We start from the raw sequence: 17953 nt of genomic DNA on the forward strand, positions 1-17953 counted from the left end.
GTCCAAATGTCCATAGATTTAATTCCGACCGCGGCATGTTACTGGTCAGATCATTGTTGTATTACGGAATTTTGGAAAAAATATTGCAGGTGAAAATTATAGCAAAGACTGTATCAGTTCACAAGCTAGAGCATGATTATTGCGTCCCGTTACGTACCCTTACCAAGGCCTATTACCGCACGAGCACAACGTTCCGGAGTAAACAAAACATTCCTGCTATACTTCAGAAACTCTGGAATATTTGATTCCTACTTGATTATACAAAGCTTTGAAGTATTGAACACAATAGATAATGGCACAATGAGGGAAATACTTCAACGCACATTGTGTTCTGCATACATTTTTGAAGATACTGAATAATAAAACAAATCTTTATAAATGTAATCAACTGAAATCATTTACACGTGGAAAATTTTTCTGATTAACGGACAAAACACTGTCCGGGTGTATAAACCGGGTTTGTATTTTGTCAAGGTAAAACGTCCGTCTACTGATAACGCATGTGTCAACATTGGGCGACCTTCAACTTACTTATGCTTCCTGGTTGTCATTACACAGCCATTACACAGGGTAGGAAAATATATCATGTACAATGTCGGCTAGAAAATGTTCAGGATATTGGGTGGTGTTTCTTATCCTACTGTTCACTTTACCATCATCAAGACCCGAAAGTAAGTTTATGCTTGAGTCTTTACTTTCATCATGTATTTTACATGTGCGATATGTTCAATAATAAACACTTTTTCAAGCTAGATCATTTTTGTAGATATGGTTTACTTTTTATCCGTGTATACCATTCATTATCTAGATCAGTTAAAGACTGGATAAAGTTTTCTCCCATACTTCACAGGGTTAGCCGGCGGTTGCTAGGGAAAAGATAAATCGATCTTACACGGGGTAGGTAAAGACAGCTGGCACGCGCTATATGACGCTGTCACAATAACGTAACGTTATCATTTTACGCTGAGTAACCAAGTCGTAACTGATGACGTCATCAATTTTGACGCACATTCCAAGGAGCATTGAAGATGGTGCGATGAAAAACTTTCATAAAAACTTAAGTTTGGCTGCAAGTATGTGAGAAAAATAATCAATCATGGGTCTGTTCCGCGAACAAGGATATCTCAAACCGAGTGTAAGAGTTTGGCTGTCCAGTACTCGGAAAGCCTCGTGCTGACTTGCCAAACTCTTACACTCGGGTTGAGATATCCCTGTCCACGGAACAGATCCATGCTAGATTCCATTAGTCTTCATGATATCTAACCCCTCTCGTCATTTTAGTAACACATCAGTCAATTATATCTATTTTCATTTTTTTATATTTATAGTTTATATATTTAGATTTGGCATGAGAACATACAACGATATAAAAACGTAGTAGGCATGTTCTAGAAAACACGAAACAAAAGCTTGTTGATTTGAAGACCGAATAATATTATCTTTTGATTAGATTCTCAATAATCATTGATCACATTATTTGAATAAATCAAAGCAAATATTTTATTTTTATTTTGTTCAGCAAATGTCGCTTTAACGGGAACAGCAGACCAATCGTCAGTCGAACAATTACGATGGGCAGCAAATAGAACAATAGACAACTGTACCAATCAAAGAATAGAATCTGGCTGTTGTTCTCACACCGAAGCCAGTGGTCATAAAGAAGCCTGGTGGCGTTTGGATTTAGGACAGAAGAAGACAATACAGTACATCACCATTTACTACAGAGGTAGGTTGTCTGTCTGTCACGTTATAACTGTAGTAAGGATTCGCTAGTAGTTCGTGAATAATGTTTTCATTGGGTGACGTTAAGAAAAACCAATGGTTGTTGACAAAAATGGAGTACATGCTGTATATAAGATAAATTAGGGAGGGGGTGTCGTTTAGGGTTAAACTGTGTTTTAAACACATGGACTTTCGAGATTATAATGTAGGTTATTGAAGCATTGAGTATTTCACAGACGTTAGGTATCCTATGGTCTGTTAATAGTCTTTGTGCGAAATGATCCACCTAGGTTGTCATGGCATTTACTATATAAACAAATCATCAATTTATATTTGTTGACATTCTTAATATATCAGCAAGCTAAAGATGGACAGTGATTCGTTATTCGTCGACAACTTTACTTAACAGATCTAGCTAAATCGAAATACAAACGTTCACGTGGGACCTGTTTGTGTCATAATAGGTTTGCCTTTAATCGGATACCGTCGTCATTTATACACGGTCAGACGTAGAAGAGTTGATCTGATTGGTTTGTTTTGTAATTGTTGATCGGTAAGCAATGCTGCGGTATATAATAAAATCGAAATAAACCTTTCGAATTGATGAAATTGCGATCCATGCCGAAATTCTTAGCAAACAGCGTTAACCTTTATTCATCAAGTATTTGCATATACTATATCATTCAGTTAGCCTTTAGTTCAAGATTCCACAATGAGTTAAATTTAGTCGGTCATATTGCATACTGACCTGGATTATTCCCAACAATTTTGCTTTGTCCAAATTGACAACATAAAATACATTTCAAGCTGGCAGGTGTTTTAAATATTATGATAAAGTGTTATTCAAAGGTACAGAGCAGCATAAATCGTGACAACTTAAATGGAACATCCCTTTAATCAAGCCATCAAATCAAATGTCCCTGGTATCTTTTAAGTATTGTTATATGACTATCTTGTTAACGTTTGTATTTGTTTTTCATTAATATTTTGTGTGAAGTATTTTATATGTTAAAACGTGGAATCATTTAACACAACAATATAATTCGTTTATCTAATAGGAGGGAGTGTATATCGATTTGCTGGGTACTCGCTCTACCTGTCAAACTCCACCAGCCAGTCACAAGGTTTTCTTTGTTATAAGGATAGAGACAATTTGGCGACTGACGTACAGTTAAACCCCACACATCAATGTCCGTACGTAGCTCGGTATGTTATCATCTACAACCAGAGAGACACCCCAAAACAACACGACTGGTATGACGACTATGCAGTTCTGGAACTGTGCGAAGTTCAAGTCTTTGGTAGGTAAATTACTATTTTAATTTATTCCATGGACATCAACATATTAAGCGACCGTAATGTAAACATCTGTCAATATTAGGAACAAAACTGCATATATATATATATACATCCTAAAAAGCGCTCTTCGTATAGACACTACATATATATATCATACTGACTTAAAAAAAAACAAGCGTCTGATCATATTTATTTTATATTATTCAGGATGCCAAATCGGAAAATATGGTGATGGCGATTGTAACAATGCTTGCTCGAAGAACTGTTTTGGGGGAAATTGTAACCCTGTATCTGGCTCCTGCTTCTGTAAGATTCTAACAGTTACAGTCTACTAGTATTTAGTTAATAGATGCAATTATTCCATATTTTGAAAATATACATAGTAAATAGATACAGCTGATTGTAGCACGTAAACAAATTATTGAGCATGTGTAGAAATGTGTCTCATCCAAACTGATAAGCATTAACTGACTAGTAGTCATGCACATATATTCATGTTAAAACATTAACATACGTGAATAATTAAGCATTAAACTGTTTTTGTATGGTATTTATCATCTATTTGAATGCCAGAGATTTGCAAACAAACAACATAATGTGCGGTACCATACAAAAAAAGCTCAACGCTTATATTTACATTCCTTTTACTTTTATTATTTTTAAATGCTATAATTGATATTTAATAGCCCCGCCTTACCGACAGTCAGCAGATTTTTTGTCAGTCTTTGGAACAGCCGGAACACGGTCGAGTGCTTTTTGGCAAACAAAAAAGTACATGGAAAAAAAATAAATAAATTGTCTTAATCATTTTATTATCAACGTAATGCACAAGTGGCATATTTTTTTTATAACAAATAATGTAGACAAAATAATTAGTCGTTACACTTAATTATCCTGAATATTGTAGTTCCGGTTTGTGTTGTATCAATACGCTGATAAGTGTAGCGCGTGATAGATGGCATTTAAACGTACATAGATGCCAGAGATCTCAAACAGACTATATAGTGACAATGCCAGACAAATTTAAATATAAACCTATAACTTATAGACCTTATTGGTAATTTGCTTTTCTATAAATAAATGTGTTTTGTTTATGTCTTGCGCTTCCAAGGTATCATAATAAGTACTTTTTTCAGATTGTTTTACCGGTATGTATGGTGACTTCTGTGAACTAGCTTGCTCCACAAACTGTAAGAACACTTGCGAGAAAGATTCTGGACATTGTATTGGTAGGTAAATAGAACTTATTATTGATATTGTTACCATCCGGTCAGTTGTTTTCGTATTGATTAGAGCATGATATGATTGATACATGTTATTGGGAAACTATCACGCACTATCATTTTATATGTGGACATATTTCGAATACACTGCCAGGTCAAAAATCTTTCCGCATAATGGCCGCCGTATTTTATCACTCACCATATCTTATCGCCTCGCATGATGCTGTATTTGATATCTAAACATATTGAATTGTACCGGTGACATAAAATAGTGTTATCGCTCTTTGTCTATATGTCGTCTGCCGTCAAAAAGACCGGAAAACGTAAATAGCTAAGCCTTGGGTTAAACGAAGCGTTATTTCGATTGCTTAACGCTGGAATAAAGGGGAGGGGGAGAGAGGAAATTAAGTGGCAGTTGAAGAAAGACAAATCCTCCAAAATATACAGATATTCTCTATAAAAACATTGGCCAGTTGAAACCGAGGTTTCTGGTAACCGGCCGTTGATATTCCACACTCCAACGATCTCCGCAAACTATTGCTTGGGAGCAGAAGAACAATGTACTAACGACGTTATGGCCGGCACAAAGCCGAGATACTAACATTATTGAAAATGTATGGATACGTTTAAAATTATGATCCAAAACACAGTTAGTGAACTTAACTTCAGGGACAATATAATCCGTTGCTCATCTGAAACTTGACACTCCATAATTTCGATCTATATTATATCATTTTATAAATCTGTTCCTAAAAAAAACTCATGTATTATGAGCGAATGGTTCCGTTACCAAATACTTTAGGTAACAATTTTTACTAGTGGTAACAAAGATACACTTGATTTTGAGTACAACCATTTTACTCCATTGTAAACGCGGCGTCCATTTTGCGGGAAAAGATTTGACCAGGAGCTGTACATGTCAATTGCTTTGATATTTTCCTATCTATCAATCAAATACAAGCTGTAGAAAACGCAGTAGCAAAACGCAATTTTAAAACTAACTGTACCGACGCTAAGTTTAAGGCCTTGTGTAAAAATATAATGACGATTTGGGGAAACTGAATACGAGGGATAATGACCATAGTCAGGCTAAGTTGTCACCAAACAAGACAGAAAAAAACGCATAGAAATATCTATCCATAATCAAAGAAAAAATATGATAAGTTATACATGTACTGCCTTGAACGTACAAAAGTGTCGTGTTATCAGTAATATCTTTGGAGGAGATTGTAAAAATTACTGTTGAGATAATCTTTACGTTTGTGCTTCAGATTGTATTAATGGCAAGCACGGAGACACTTGTCAGCTTGATTGTTCTGACAACTGTAGAGATAAAACCTGCATGAAGGACAATGGATATTGCTTAGGTAAATACAATACATTTACGGCATGCTAGTGAAGTGAAATTTCGAAAAGTATAAGTAAATGTTCAAAAAATGTTTAAATATGAAAATCAATATATTAAGATTCAGTTAAGCGTTTATTTGAAACTAGCCTGCAACCACACATATATAAGGTCTCTCGTGCATGTTTTCTAGAATGTATTCCTGGAAAATATGGTGATAGGTGCGAGGCTGATTGCTCGGAAAACTGTAAAGATCGGAAATGCATGAAGAGCAATGGACACTGTATAGGTACCGTACGTTGTTATTTTATAGAAGTTGACAATATTTCAATATTAGTATTTTGAAATTTCATTCAAGCAAGTTAGTCACGATTCAATGCTTTACTTTATTTTTTAAACAATCAACATTTGGTGCCCGATTTATAAACCTTATTAAAATATATACCCCCGTAATAGTACAGTATACAACAATGAACTGTAAATATTCTGACATGTAGAATATCTGTATTATTGTAATTATATACAAATGTATGATGAAGTCGCTTTTATCGTATTGAAAAGAAATGAATAAATGAAACATTGCAATTAGATATTATATAAAACAGAAAGAAAATATGTCTGGGAGTGAATGATCTGAAGTTGATTGCCAATAATGACTTTTTGCCATCGGTGTTACGCAATGTTTTGTGCACTAATATATATCTGTGTTTTGTTAGAATGCATTGAAAGAAAATACGGAGCCATGTGCGAGATTGATTGTTCTAACAATTGCAAAGACAAAATATGCAAGGAAGACAATGGATTTTGCTTAGGTATGTAATGTAACGATTACTTGATACTTATTTTATATTTATTTTTGTATGATGGAAGGTGTATTTTCATATTGATCTATTTCGGGCAAATTTCACGAATTGACTGCAATCTTTGATATGTCTAATGCAGTTCGATGTAAATTCACATTTTGTATTTTACTGCTTGTTACGTGCTTATAAGGGATTAGCCCTTTAAGGATTCTCTTTGTTTCAGCCTGTATTCACGGTAAAAAGGGAAGCCACTGTGATATCAACTGTGCTTTGAATTGCACGACATGCAACCAAACTTCAGACCAGTGTTTTGGTAAATATAAAATTTGGCCAGTGTAGCACATATTTATTTAGTTTTGATGCCTATTTATTTTTCAGTTTAATTAACCCATATACTTTTAATAAGTTTACTTAATTGTCAAGAGCTTTTTAATATTGAGATTTATAATGCCTTTTTTCCTATAATGAAGAAGAGAGGGTGACACAGCCCACAGCTATATGCTAGAAAATGCGTTGATTGAAAATGTGACGGCATGTATGATTGATATGGAAACTTTAGAGATATGTATGGATAATTACCTTGAAAACTTTAGACATATGTTTGAAGACTACTCCCCTCCATTGCTGTACTATCAATGTTACAATAATAATTGAAATTATTTAAGCATTGATGTCATTTTTTTTTTTTAAGTTTCATCGGAGTATGAAACAAATTTTGTTTGCAAACTGTATGAATCCGCGTAACACTAAAAGATAATTGACATCAACGCTTATAATTAATTTTTGAAAATGATTTTCTAATTTAAAACAATTTTTATGTACAATTTTACTGGTTTTAAATGGGATTCTTTTTCTCAAATCAATACGCAACGTCAATTATCGTATTGTGACGTCACATTTTTCGCGCCATTCTCGGAATTTCTTTCATAGAAGAATGAAAAGAATTTTTTGACCAATCACATTTGAGTATTTACCATGAAATCAAAGAAATATTAATTATAAAGATATATTTTTTCCTTTGATTTTTCTTTCTCCAACTTGATTCCATACTAGTAACTCCAATCTTGTTATTATATTAGACTATTTCCCATAGCATTATTTGTAGAAATAATCTAAAAGTGTTATCCATTCAACACTTATGCATTTGCATCGAGGATAAACTGCCAAACTGAGACAGATACGTTGTTAATTACATGTAGGTTTTTTTTATATACAATTAACTTGAATAGATACAAATCCGTAATACATCTCTTAAGTGGCAATATAAATTACTTTGTACTTCCAGCATGCAAGCCGGGATTCTATGGCAATACCTGTAATCAGGTGTGTCCTGGCAACTGTAAGGACAAAACATGTGTACAAGATACTGGCGTCTGCACAGGTAATATTTGTTACCTTTTTTTTAAATAAAAATGAAGATTTACTCAATATAAACTAGCATCCTATTTAATTTCTTCTCACAAAATCCAAAGACATGCATGCTGTACGCCAGTAACTGTAACAATAGATCTTTTTAATGGGAAACGATTCGTGTTTGTAATATATCAATCTCTTTTTACAGATTGTGAAGATGGTTTCTTTGGTCCTATGTGTGTTTCTTGTTCGACTGGATGTGTCAATCCTGTCTGTGACCAGTTGTCAGGGAATTGTAGATGTACGTTTATTTTATGATTCTAACACGATTAGTTTGCAAAGCGAGTTTTAATTGGATATGGACCATGTTCTTATCTGCAGTAGAACTACATGTATGATCAATCCTGTTAAGTCCCGCCCATTGCGCCTAAGTCACGCCCCATTTCTAATCAAAACAATATTGCGTAATGAGTCGTCACTGAGGTACATTATATACTGCTGACAGTTCGGAGTTGCCAAAAAGTGAAATACTCTTATATTCTCTGAGGTAAAGCTGCTGTAAATCGGAAATCATCATGTCCGATGCAATGTCCTAAGCAAATCAAAACCCCTTCACAGCTGGTTCGTCAGACTCAACAAAAAAGAACGACCTTGCTATCAGCCGTCTGACGTCACTCAACAGAATCTCAGTCTCAGAACTCAGTCTCATGACCACGTAGCAGACACATGGGCAGTATCAAATGGAATGTCTTTTTAAAACAAAACTAGATAAAGATAGTTAATAATGTTCTTACAGTAATTTACTGATTAAAACGTTCATTCTGTCGGTGTTGGCGTCTAGCCAAGTACAATCCGAAATGAAATGGAAAAGGTGTATAAACCATAACTGTTGAGCCTATAGAAACACATCAAAAACTGATTTTGTCAAGACGTACATACCGCTATGCATACTGCGGAGTACATCCTAATATGTCGTTAAATCTTCGGTAACAGAACTTTAACAACAAACCAACTACACTGCTTCGTCAACACACAAATCGAACTCTCACAATCATGGGTGTGGCCAAATGACTAACTTTAAAAAGCTTCTTTCTAATTGGTCAGTCCACTAAAGTATGACACGTCACTAGCGGAGGTCATAGAGTATTTACCAGCGATGTACAACAATTTTCTTAATATCAAACAGTAATCGTTTTATAATAGGGATAGTACGTTGTTTTTCGTGGGTTTAATGGCGTAATCACCAGTATAGCCAAGAAAATCAACCTTCTTTTCACTTAATAAGAGAGATAAATAAGACATTACACTTGCACTGATATTGAGTTCTTTTTAGTAAGCTGTGATAGTATGGGAACATGTCATATTATATGATTTGCTATCTAATATTATTGTAACAACTAACAGTGCGTCTTTGCAGTGTGTAACGCATGGTTCCATGGTCGTAAGTGTGATCAGAGTTGTCCAACCAATTGTCAAGGCGGCAAGTGCTTTAAGAGTTCTGGACATTGTACAGGTATCATACATTTTTAGTTTCACGCTAATTTTATTCTAATAAACATTTGTATCGTTTACCGTGCTAAGTTCCGGACATTTTTCTCTGTTCATGTCCGTTATTAATATCAAATGAAGTTCTCAGCCACTCATTTTTGTAGCAAATTTATTTCGATTCTCAGTAGCATTTCATTTAAAAAAAATATATCCGTGTACATATACCATAAGGTTCAATTATTCAGATTTAAGTAAGGGAATGGAGATTGTACTACTTTATCTCGTCCGGCCGTGTCTATAAAAAGAATATTTTCGTGATATGCATTCGATTTCTTCTGGCTTTCCAAGTTATTGTTAGCACCATGACTTAATGTACCTGTGGTAATTTTTCTCAGTCGATTTTACAGACAATATTTCACTTGAAAAACTCTTTGCCATGCTGTATAAACGACTATTTGGATCGAATTTTGTGTTTAATACCATAAGTGGATTTAGTTCTACCTGATCAAATAACAAACGATATACGATAAAGCAATAAGGAGAGCTGGAGGGAAGTGTGGTTTTAAGTCTGTCATCCAGGCGACAGTTTAAGCTTTCACATTCAAAACGTAACACAATTATGATCAAAATTTGATATTTTCAGGATGTGACCCCGGGTTTTACGGAAAAGACTGTACTCAGGCATGCTCGATGAAATGTAACAACCTAATCTGTAATCAGACCTCCGGACTATGTACAGGTATGGTAACGTATGATGAGATGAACAGGTATATTATAACGTATAATTAGATATCCGGGCTGTGTACAGGTATATTATAACGTATAATCATATGTCCGGGCTTTGTACAGGTATATTATAACGTAGGTATGGTAACGTGCAATTAGATCTCGGGGCTATGTACAGGTATATTATAACGTATAATCAGATGTCCGGGTTATGTACAGGTATATTATAACGTATAATCAGATGTCCGGGCTATGTACAGGTATATTATAACGTATAATCATATTTCCGGGCTATGAACAGGTATATTATAACGTATAATCAGATGTACGGGCTATGTACAGGTATATCATAACGTATAATCACATGTCCGGGCTATGTACAGGTATATTATAACGTATAATCAGATGTCCGGACTATGTACAGGTATATTATAACGTATAATCATATGTCCGGGCTATGTACAGGTATATGATTACGTATAATCAGATGTCCGGGCTATGAACAGGTATATTATAACGTATAATCAGGTGTCCGGGCTATGAACAGGTATATTATAACGTATAATCAGATGTCAGGTCTATGTACAGGTATATTATAACGTATAATCACATGTCCGGGCTATGTACAGGTATATTATAACGTATAATCAGATGTCCGGGCTATGTACAGGTATATTATAACGTATAATCAGATGTCCGGGTTATGTACAGGTATATTATAACGTTTAATCACATGTCCGGGCTATGTACAGGTATATTATAACGTATAATCATATTTCCGGGCTATGAACAGGTATATTATAACGTATAATCAGATGTACGGGCTATGTACAGGTATATCATAACGTATAATCACATGTCCGGGCTATGTACAGGTATATTATAACGTATAATCAGATGTCCGGACTATGTACAGGTATATTGTAACGTATAATCATATGTCCGGGCTATGTACAGGTATATTATAACGTATAATCAGATGTCCGGACTATGTACAGGTATATTGTAACGTATAATCAGATGTCCGGACTATGTACAGGTATATTATAACGTATAATCAGATGTCCGGGCTATGTACAGGTATTTTATAACGTATAACCAGATGTCAGGTCTATGTACAGGTATATTATAACGTATAATCAGATGTCCGGGCTATGTACAGGTATATTGTAACGTATAATCAGATGTCCGGGCTATGTACAGGTATATTGTAACGTATAATCATATGTCCGGGCTATGTACAGGTATATTATAACGTATAATCAGATGTCCGGACTATGTACAGGTATATTATAACGTATAATCAGATGTCCGGGCTATGTACAGGTATATTATAACGTATAACCAGATGTCAGGTCTATGTACAGGTATATTATAACGTATAATCAGATGTCCGGGCTATGTACAGGTATAGTGTAACGTATAATCAGATGTCCGGGCTATGTACAGGTATACTATACCGTATAATCATATGTTCGGGCTATGTACAGGTATATTATAACGTATAACCAGATGTCCGGACTATGTACTGGTATATTATAACGTATAATCAGATGTCCGGGCTATGTAAAGGTATATGATTACGTATAATCAGATGTCCGGGCTATGTACAGGTATATTATAACGTATAATCAGATGTTCAGGCTATGTACAGGTATATTATAACGTATAATCACATGTCCGGACTATGTACAGGTATATTATAACGTATAACCAGATGTCAGGTCTATGTACAGGTATATTATAACGTATAACCAGATGTCCGGGCTTTGTACATGTATATTATAACGTATAACCAGATGTCCGGGCTTTGTACAGGTATATTATAACGTATAATCACATGTCCGGGCTTTGTACAGGTATATTATAACGTATAATCATATGTCCGGGATATGTACAGGTATATTATAACGTATAATCACATGTCCGGGCTATGTACAGGTATATTATAACGTATAACCAGATGTCCGGGCTATGTACAGATATATTATAACGTATAACCAGATGTCCGGGCTATGTACAGGTATATTATAACGTATAATCAGATGTCCGGGCTATGTACAGGTATATTATAACGTATAATCAGATGTATGGGCTATGTACAGATATACTATACCGTATAATGAGATATCCGGGCTGTGTACAGGTATATTATAACGTATAATCACATGTCCGGGCTATGTACAGGTATATGATAACGTATAATTAGATATCCGGGCTGTGTACAGGTATATTATAACGTATAATCATATGTCCGGGTTATGTACAGGTATATTATAACGTATAATCAGATGTCCGTGCTATGTAACGGTATATTATAACGTATAATCATATTTCCGGGCTATGTACAGGTATATTATAACGTATAATCATATGTCCGGGCTATGTACAGGTATATGATAACGTATAATCAGTCAGACGACACGGAACCTCAGATATACGAACATTATAGAAATCGGACGTTGTTAAAAATCCATTATATTACAGCCTTCACATATTGTTGTGTATGAGTTGACCGTCAAAATAAACACAACACTTAGCTTGTTTTACAAAAGAATGCTATTTGATTAACATCCCAATGGACACATCATTGAAAGCTGATCATAGAGAGCTTGTTCAAATGTCTGTTGTAGACTGTGTACCGGGTCTTTATGGACCAAACTGTACCCTAACCTGTCCAATCAGCTGTCAGAATGATTGTGACAGAAATACTGGCGAATGCAAAGGTATTTTCGTGTGAACAGCTGTCCAATAGATATAATTATATACACTACACATTAAAGTTCATAGAATACATTATCACGATTTCTGAAGCATTTGTTTACCTGTTAGTCGTTAATTGATAAAAACATTTTTATGTTCGGTCACCCTACCCTCATAGTAGGATTATGGAACATAATTTACAGTGACATTTGCATAATATATATACATGTCTTTATATTTTGAATTTTGTTTCAAACTCTGTCCTCTATTTCCATCACAGTGTTATGATACAAAACAAATAAATTGTAAATGATTGAAGGTGGCATATAAATAGTTTTCACCAAACTGGCGTCATGCAATCATTCATCTATTTTGTTATTTATTTATTTACTCTCCGCTGTAGCATGCAAAGATGGAAAACACGGATTGATGTGCGATCGTACATGTTCAAGTCAATGTAAACACAGAAGGTGCATGCAAATACATGGCAACTGTGAAGGTTGGTATAATAAGATACTACATCAAATGGATATACCATTAGGATTATAACTCTAAAGTATCACTATGTAGTATATTGTTTATATATATATATATGTATATATATACAGGTTATAGTAAATATTTTCCAATGTCACATCACACATTAAATATCTTTTCAAAATAACAAAACGATTCATGCGTCTTATTCAAAATAATAAAACATCAATTACGATAAATGCTTGAAGTAAAGATGTCGTGATTACAGGGTGTGTTCAAGGCTTCCACGGAGATAACTGTTCCAAGACGTGTCCAGACAGTTGTATACACAACACGTGTCTTCAGGAGAATGGACATTGTAAAGGTAAATAGAATTGATAGCACGTGGAGGTTCAGTCCATTCAACCCTGAGAGTGAACACCGTTCAAGTTTATCCACCTATATAATTTGTATACCTTGATCAGACTTGGCCATGTAAGAGAAAAACAGATAACTTGGTTCAAGTCAATCCGTGCATATTATCATGTTATCACAATAGCCCATGCACACGTGAAGGCACATTTTCTTTATTGTAACATTACATATTTGCATATTGTACGTTGATATCTTCAAATGTTAAAAAATACGAATTCGAACCTGAATACACCCACATAAAGATCGTGATGTGACACTATTCTTGAAAATATCTTTATATTAATAATATCCATCATGTTTTGATACACGATGAAGTTCCTCTGAAGCGAACTTAATTTTTTATTATTCCTGTCATTCTGGCCTGATTAAGAAAACAATTCATTGACTTACCGGAAATACAAGACATTCAGCAAATTATGTTTTACTGACATAAAATCAATGTATCATTTATTATTTATATTGTTTAAATAATATATTCAACAAACCCCATTAACCCCAACCACAACCAAAAATAAAATTATTATAAGGATCTTAATGGTTGCTATAGAGCTATTATACTAGTTTTACTAAGGTACCGTGGAAGTACTTAAAGGCCGGGGATGGGGTATAAAAGGGAGACAACTCAGGAAAATGGAGGAATATGCAAAACTTTGGCTGCCTTCACTCTAAAGAAGGATTTTCTATCAATTCGTGTTTTTCAATAAAGATGATGTTACTAATTTTGTTGGGGATGAAGATATTCTTGTAAGGAATCTGAATAGGGTAATAGTTTTCTTTTTTTAATCAAATTTAGTTTTAATCCTGATGTAAAATATTTATTTGCCAATGTTGGAGGCTGTCAATCAAATATGAAATTTGAATTTGCCTCCCCGGAAGTTGATACCAGAAGTTCACATACACAGCGTTGCTATGACCCTAGCTACGCATGCTGAGTAAACAAAATCTCCTACCGTATCAACATTTTGGTGGCAAGGTAAAGCAAAATAAAATTGGTAAGTGGAAGAAAGCAATGCCACTCATTAAGAAGTTCAATACTCTTAAGTTTCTCTAGTTATACTAATCAGAAGTTGATTTCAGGGTGTAAAGCCGGATATTACAATGACCACTGCGACAGGAGTTGTCCGCTTAGCTGTACATTAAGCGTATGTGATCAGACCACAGGTTCATGTTCAGGTAAGTATTTAGGTACATCAAGCAACCTTCAGTAATTATTCATGAAACACGAGATAAACGTGATGCTATAAAAAACCCATCATCATATGAATAATCTATGTCGTCTGCACACCATAGATGCTGGTTGATAACATTACCCTACCATTAGTGATAATATAGAAATACAACAGCGATCACAATATTGAAAAGAAACCACCATTCTAACTCAAAAACTATAGAACAGGAAAAAATAGGAGAAATATATATTTGTATGGAGAAGTGTGACAAAAGGCAGGGAGAATAAGACCAGGTGTTTTGGAAGGGAACGCGTCCGAAATAGGTTACATGTTGTGATTTTTAGGCCGTTGTTGATGTAAAGTAAGGGTCGTTAAGGGACTTTGTTTTCATGGCGTTAGAATGGTTTGACACAATGTAAAGCATGCAGACATAATACTTATAAAAATATTAACCTCTTTATTTTTTAACGATGATAAAAAAACATGTAAAAAATAAACGAAATATTTCATAACATAAAATACTAATGTCATCATGTTCGAATAAATATAATTGGAAACATTTTATAATGCGCGAGTTTAGTAATCATCCAAGTGAAATTTCAGATGAGATAGAGGTACAAGACATTTTTTTTTTTTTTTTTTGTTATCTTTGTATGAAAAAAATCCTTGCAACAATTCCAATGTACCGTAAACTATTTACTGTTTAGGTAAAGAGCAAACAAACGCAGACGCTCCAAATGCGAGTACAGTCGGAATAGGGACCGGATTTGGACTGATCATTGTGGTTCTGACCATTGTGATAATTGTTTTGGTCAGACGTCTTTCGAGGAACCAACCGGACAAAACGACTCCCACTCAAATGATAGCTAGGTCAGAGTTGAAGATGCGAGAGAAAAACACAGGTACATGTAGTAATTATCTAGTCGACTAAATTAGTATTTTACGGCGCGGTAATTGCCATAGCTCTCGTATAATAACGATTGAAAAACATATTTAGTGTTAACTGTCCTTTGATTTTCTAATTTCCAGAAAATACTTGTGAATTCATGTTCTCATAAAGATTGTTGTGGATACATATACAATTTTCAGAGCTAAAATTCGTAGAAAAAATAAATAACACAATAATACCAGGCAAAGAAACAGTAATTAGAAATATCAATTTGTGTTAATATTATGTATTTTAGATACCACTTACGACGAGATAGGCGTCATTGGAACGAATGATGCGAACTATGAACAGCTTGGCCCTCCGCAGAATGAACCAACACATGTTTACCAGAATATTGCCAAGACAAGTCAGTAGTAAATGATCCCAATAAAGAATGGAATGTAGTAAGGGGCGATAACTCTGTTATCATTCTTGCGGAACGTAATAACAGTATCGGCTAATTCGCCCATTTTGCCGGCTATTGTAGCGATTCTAGTGTGGAAAAATGGCACATAAAATTTTGCTGGTTTTTTGAACCATTGTTATGCTCGATCTAAATCTGGATTTATCTGGTATTCTTTTGGAAATTCGTATTTAGGAGATATATTTGGTCAAACATGCCAAAATCGACATTTTAACTAAGAGGTTCTTTTTAAATCGCCCTCAAAATTAAAAAAAAAATCTAGAAACATGTATAATGCACATATAAATAGATAAATGTTCCCTGAAGAAAACTGTTTGTTTAGTTTTTCGATATCTTAAACAGAACAATCTTGTTTTGAAAATGGCCTAGTTTTTCGACCTCAGTATTTTTCCACTCGATAGGGGATTTTCCTGTAAATGTTTTTATGACCTAAGACCAGGCGTTTCCCTTCCGTTAAGAACGTTTAAACAGATGGCCAAGATCAGCATACAATGCTTTTAGCATTAAAATCATATGGATCGGCTGGTTTTATATTTGTTTTGGGCGAGTCATCTTAATGATGTCTTTCAAAGCCTGCATTAGCATAAACAGGTCCGTTAAGATTGATGTATGAAATGTATACATAATAAAAATTATTGACACAACTGGTTTGGTGGGTTTGTCTGTATATTTAAATGAAAGCTGTAGATAATGCCATTCTGAACTCATCGGGTATCGTCTTTGAAATGATTCCCCGAAGAGTTCCGGATGGAATAAAACCGGGGACTTATGGAGGTTATAACTGTTCTACTATAACCAAATTTGTTGCTTGACAGTATCAATATTCATCGTCAACCCAAATCAGCGTTCAATTCTTTTCGATAACAACTTTCTAAACTCGTAAGCTTCCAGTACCAGGCCTAGTGTAAATGTCATACATGTTCATTAACATTTACGAAACATCTAGACGACGTTTAAATATGTAATTTTTATTTTCTTTATTCTTTGTTTGTTTTATGAATACTTTTTTGTTAGTTGATGCATATATATGTTTTGATATCTTGATCAGCTGAGGCATATTTGTTTATGTCGAGGAGCAACGTTTCGAGAATCATATTACATACATATCAGCTTACGATGACACGAAAGTTCAAGTACTTCAGTACACACTAGCAGGATATTAAACAATTCGTTTTCAATAATAAAAGGTTTTTTTCTCATTTTTTTAATGAAATATTTATATTCAAATGCTTTAAATTTTGTTGAAATAACAGTCTCTGACCTGTCCTTTACTGAGATGGTACTTAGGACAGTGTCAAATTATATCATATTTTGCATTAATAAAGAAATGAAGTTACTTTTCAAATATATTTGCCTCAAATACCATACAACATGTTTTAACCTTTTTTTTTTAATCTTTTGAAATCAAATTAACTTCAACATAAACATAAAAGGGAAAGATAGAAAATTATTTGACAAACTCAAAGAGTTTTAGCTATTACAATTTTTCAAAAAAGTCGACTTCACATAAGTAAATGTTGAAATATCTATAAGTTGCTTTATTATAAATTTCATATCAACATATTCCAACCCTTTGCTTACATGTGCCAAAGAAAACAATGTGCGAGAAAACTATTGTGACAAATTTTACTAAAATTATGTCAATTGTTTTATTACATTAAGTTAATTAACTAATTTAAGGTGTGGAACAATGTTGTATTTTTGTTTAATCTTTTGCATTTAAATCAATTTAATTATTAAACAAGGTATTATAGAAAACTACTTGACAAAATTAATGAATTACCAATATTTTGTTATCGCTATCTTACAAAATATTTTTTCTTCAAAATGTCATCTATGCACAGGTAGCAATTAGTAAATTTTGAAATATCTTAGCATT

General features: G+C 34.1%; 1 protein-coding gene across 1 annotated transcript; it reads left to right on the forward strand.

The window, feature by feature from the left end:
• The first annotated feature begins 4171 nt into the window (after positions 1 to 4171).
• On the forward strand, positions 4172 to 16254 carry LOC117326514 (cell death abnormality protein 1-like). The gene is made up of 15 exons (XM_033883269.1): positions 4172 to 4250; positions 5516 to 5611; positions 5783 to 5878; positions 6306 to 6401; positions 6616 to 6705; positions 7678 to 7773; positions 7900 to 8046; positions 9163 to 9258; positions 9877 to 9972; positions 12593 to 12685; positions 13066 to 13161; positions 13408 to 13503; positions 14631 to 14726; positions 15430 to 15624; positions 15907 to 16254. The coding sequence occupies exons 1-15, from the start codon at positions 4172 to 4174 to the stop codon at positions 16023 to 16025; spliced, it is 1587 nt and encodes a 528-aa protein (XP_033739160.1). The 3' UTR covers positions 16026 to 16254.
• Positions 16255 to 17953: the final 1699 nt, after the last annotated feature.

Source organism: Pecten maximus, chromosome 4 (assembly GCF_902652985.1).
Source record: "Pecten maximus chromosome 4, xPecMax1.1, whole genome shotgun sequence".
NCBI classification, from domain to species: Eukaryota; Metazoa; Mollusca; class Bivalvia; order Pectinida; family Pectinidae; genus Pecten; species Pecten maximus.

Coding starts and splice junctions, on each gene's coding strand:
- LOC117326514 (XM_033883269.1), top strand. CDS start 4,172: ATGTATGGTGACTTCTGTGAACTAGCTTGCTCCACAAACTGTAAGAAC. Junction 9,973..12,592: donor GACCTCCGGACTATGTACAG/GTATGGTAACGT, acceptor TGTCTGTTGTAG/ACTGTGTACCGGGTCTTTAT. Junction 12,686..13,065: donor AAATACTGGCGAATGCAAAG/GTATTTTCGTGT, acceptor TCTCCGCTGTAG/CATGCAAAGATGGAAAACAC.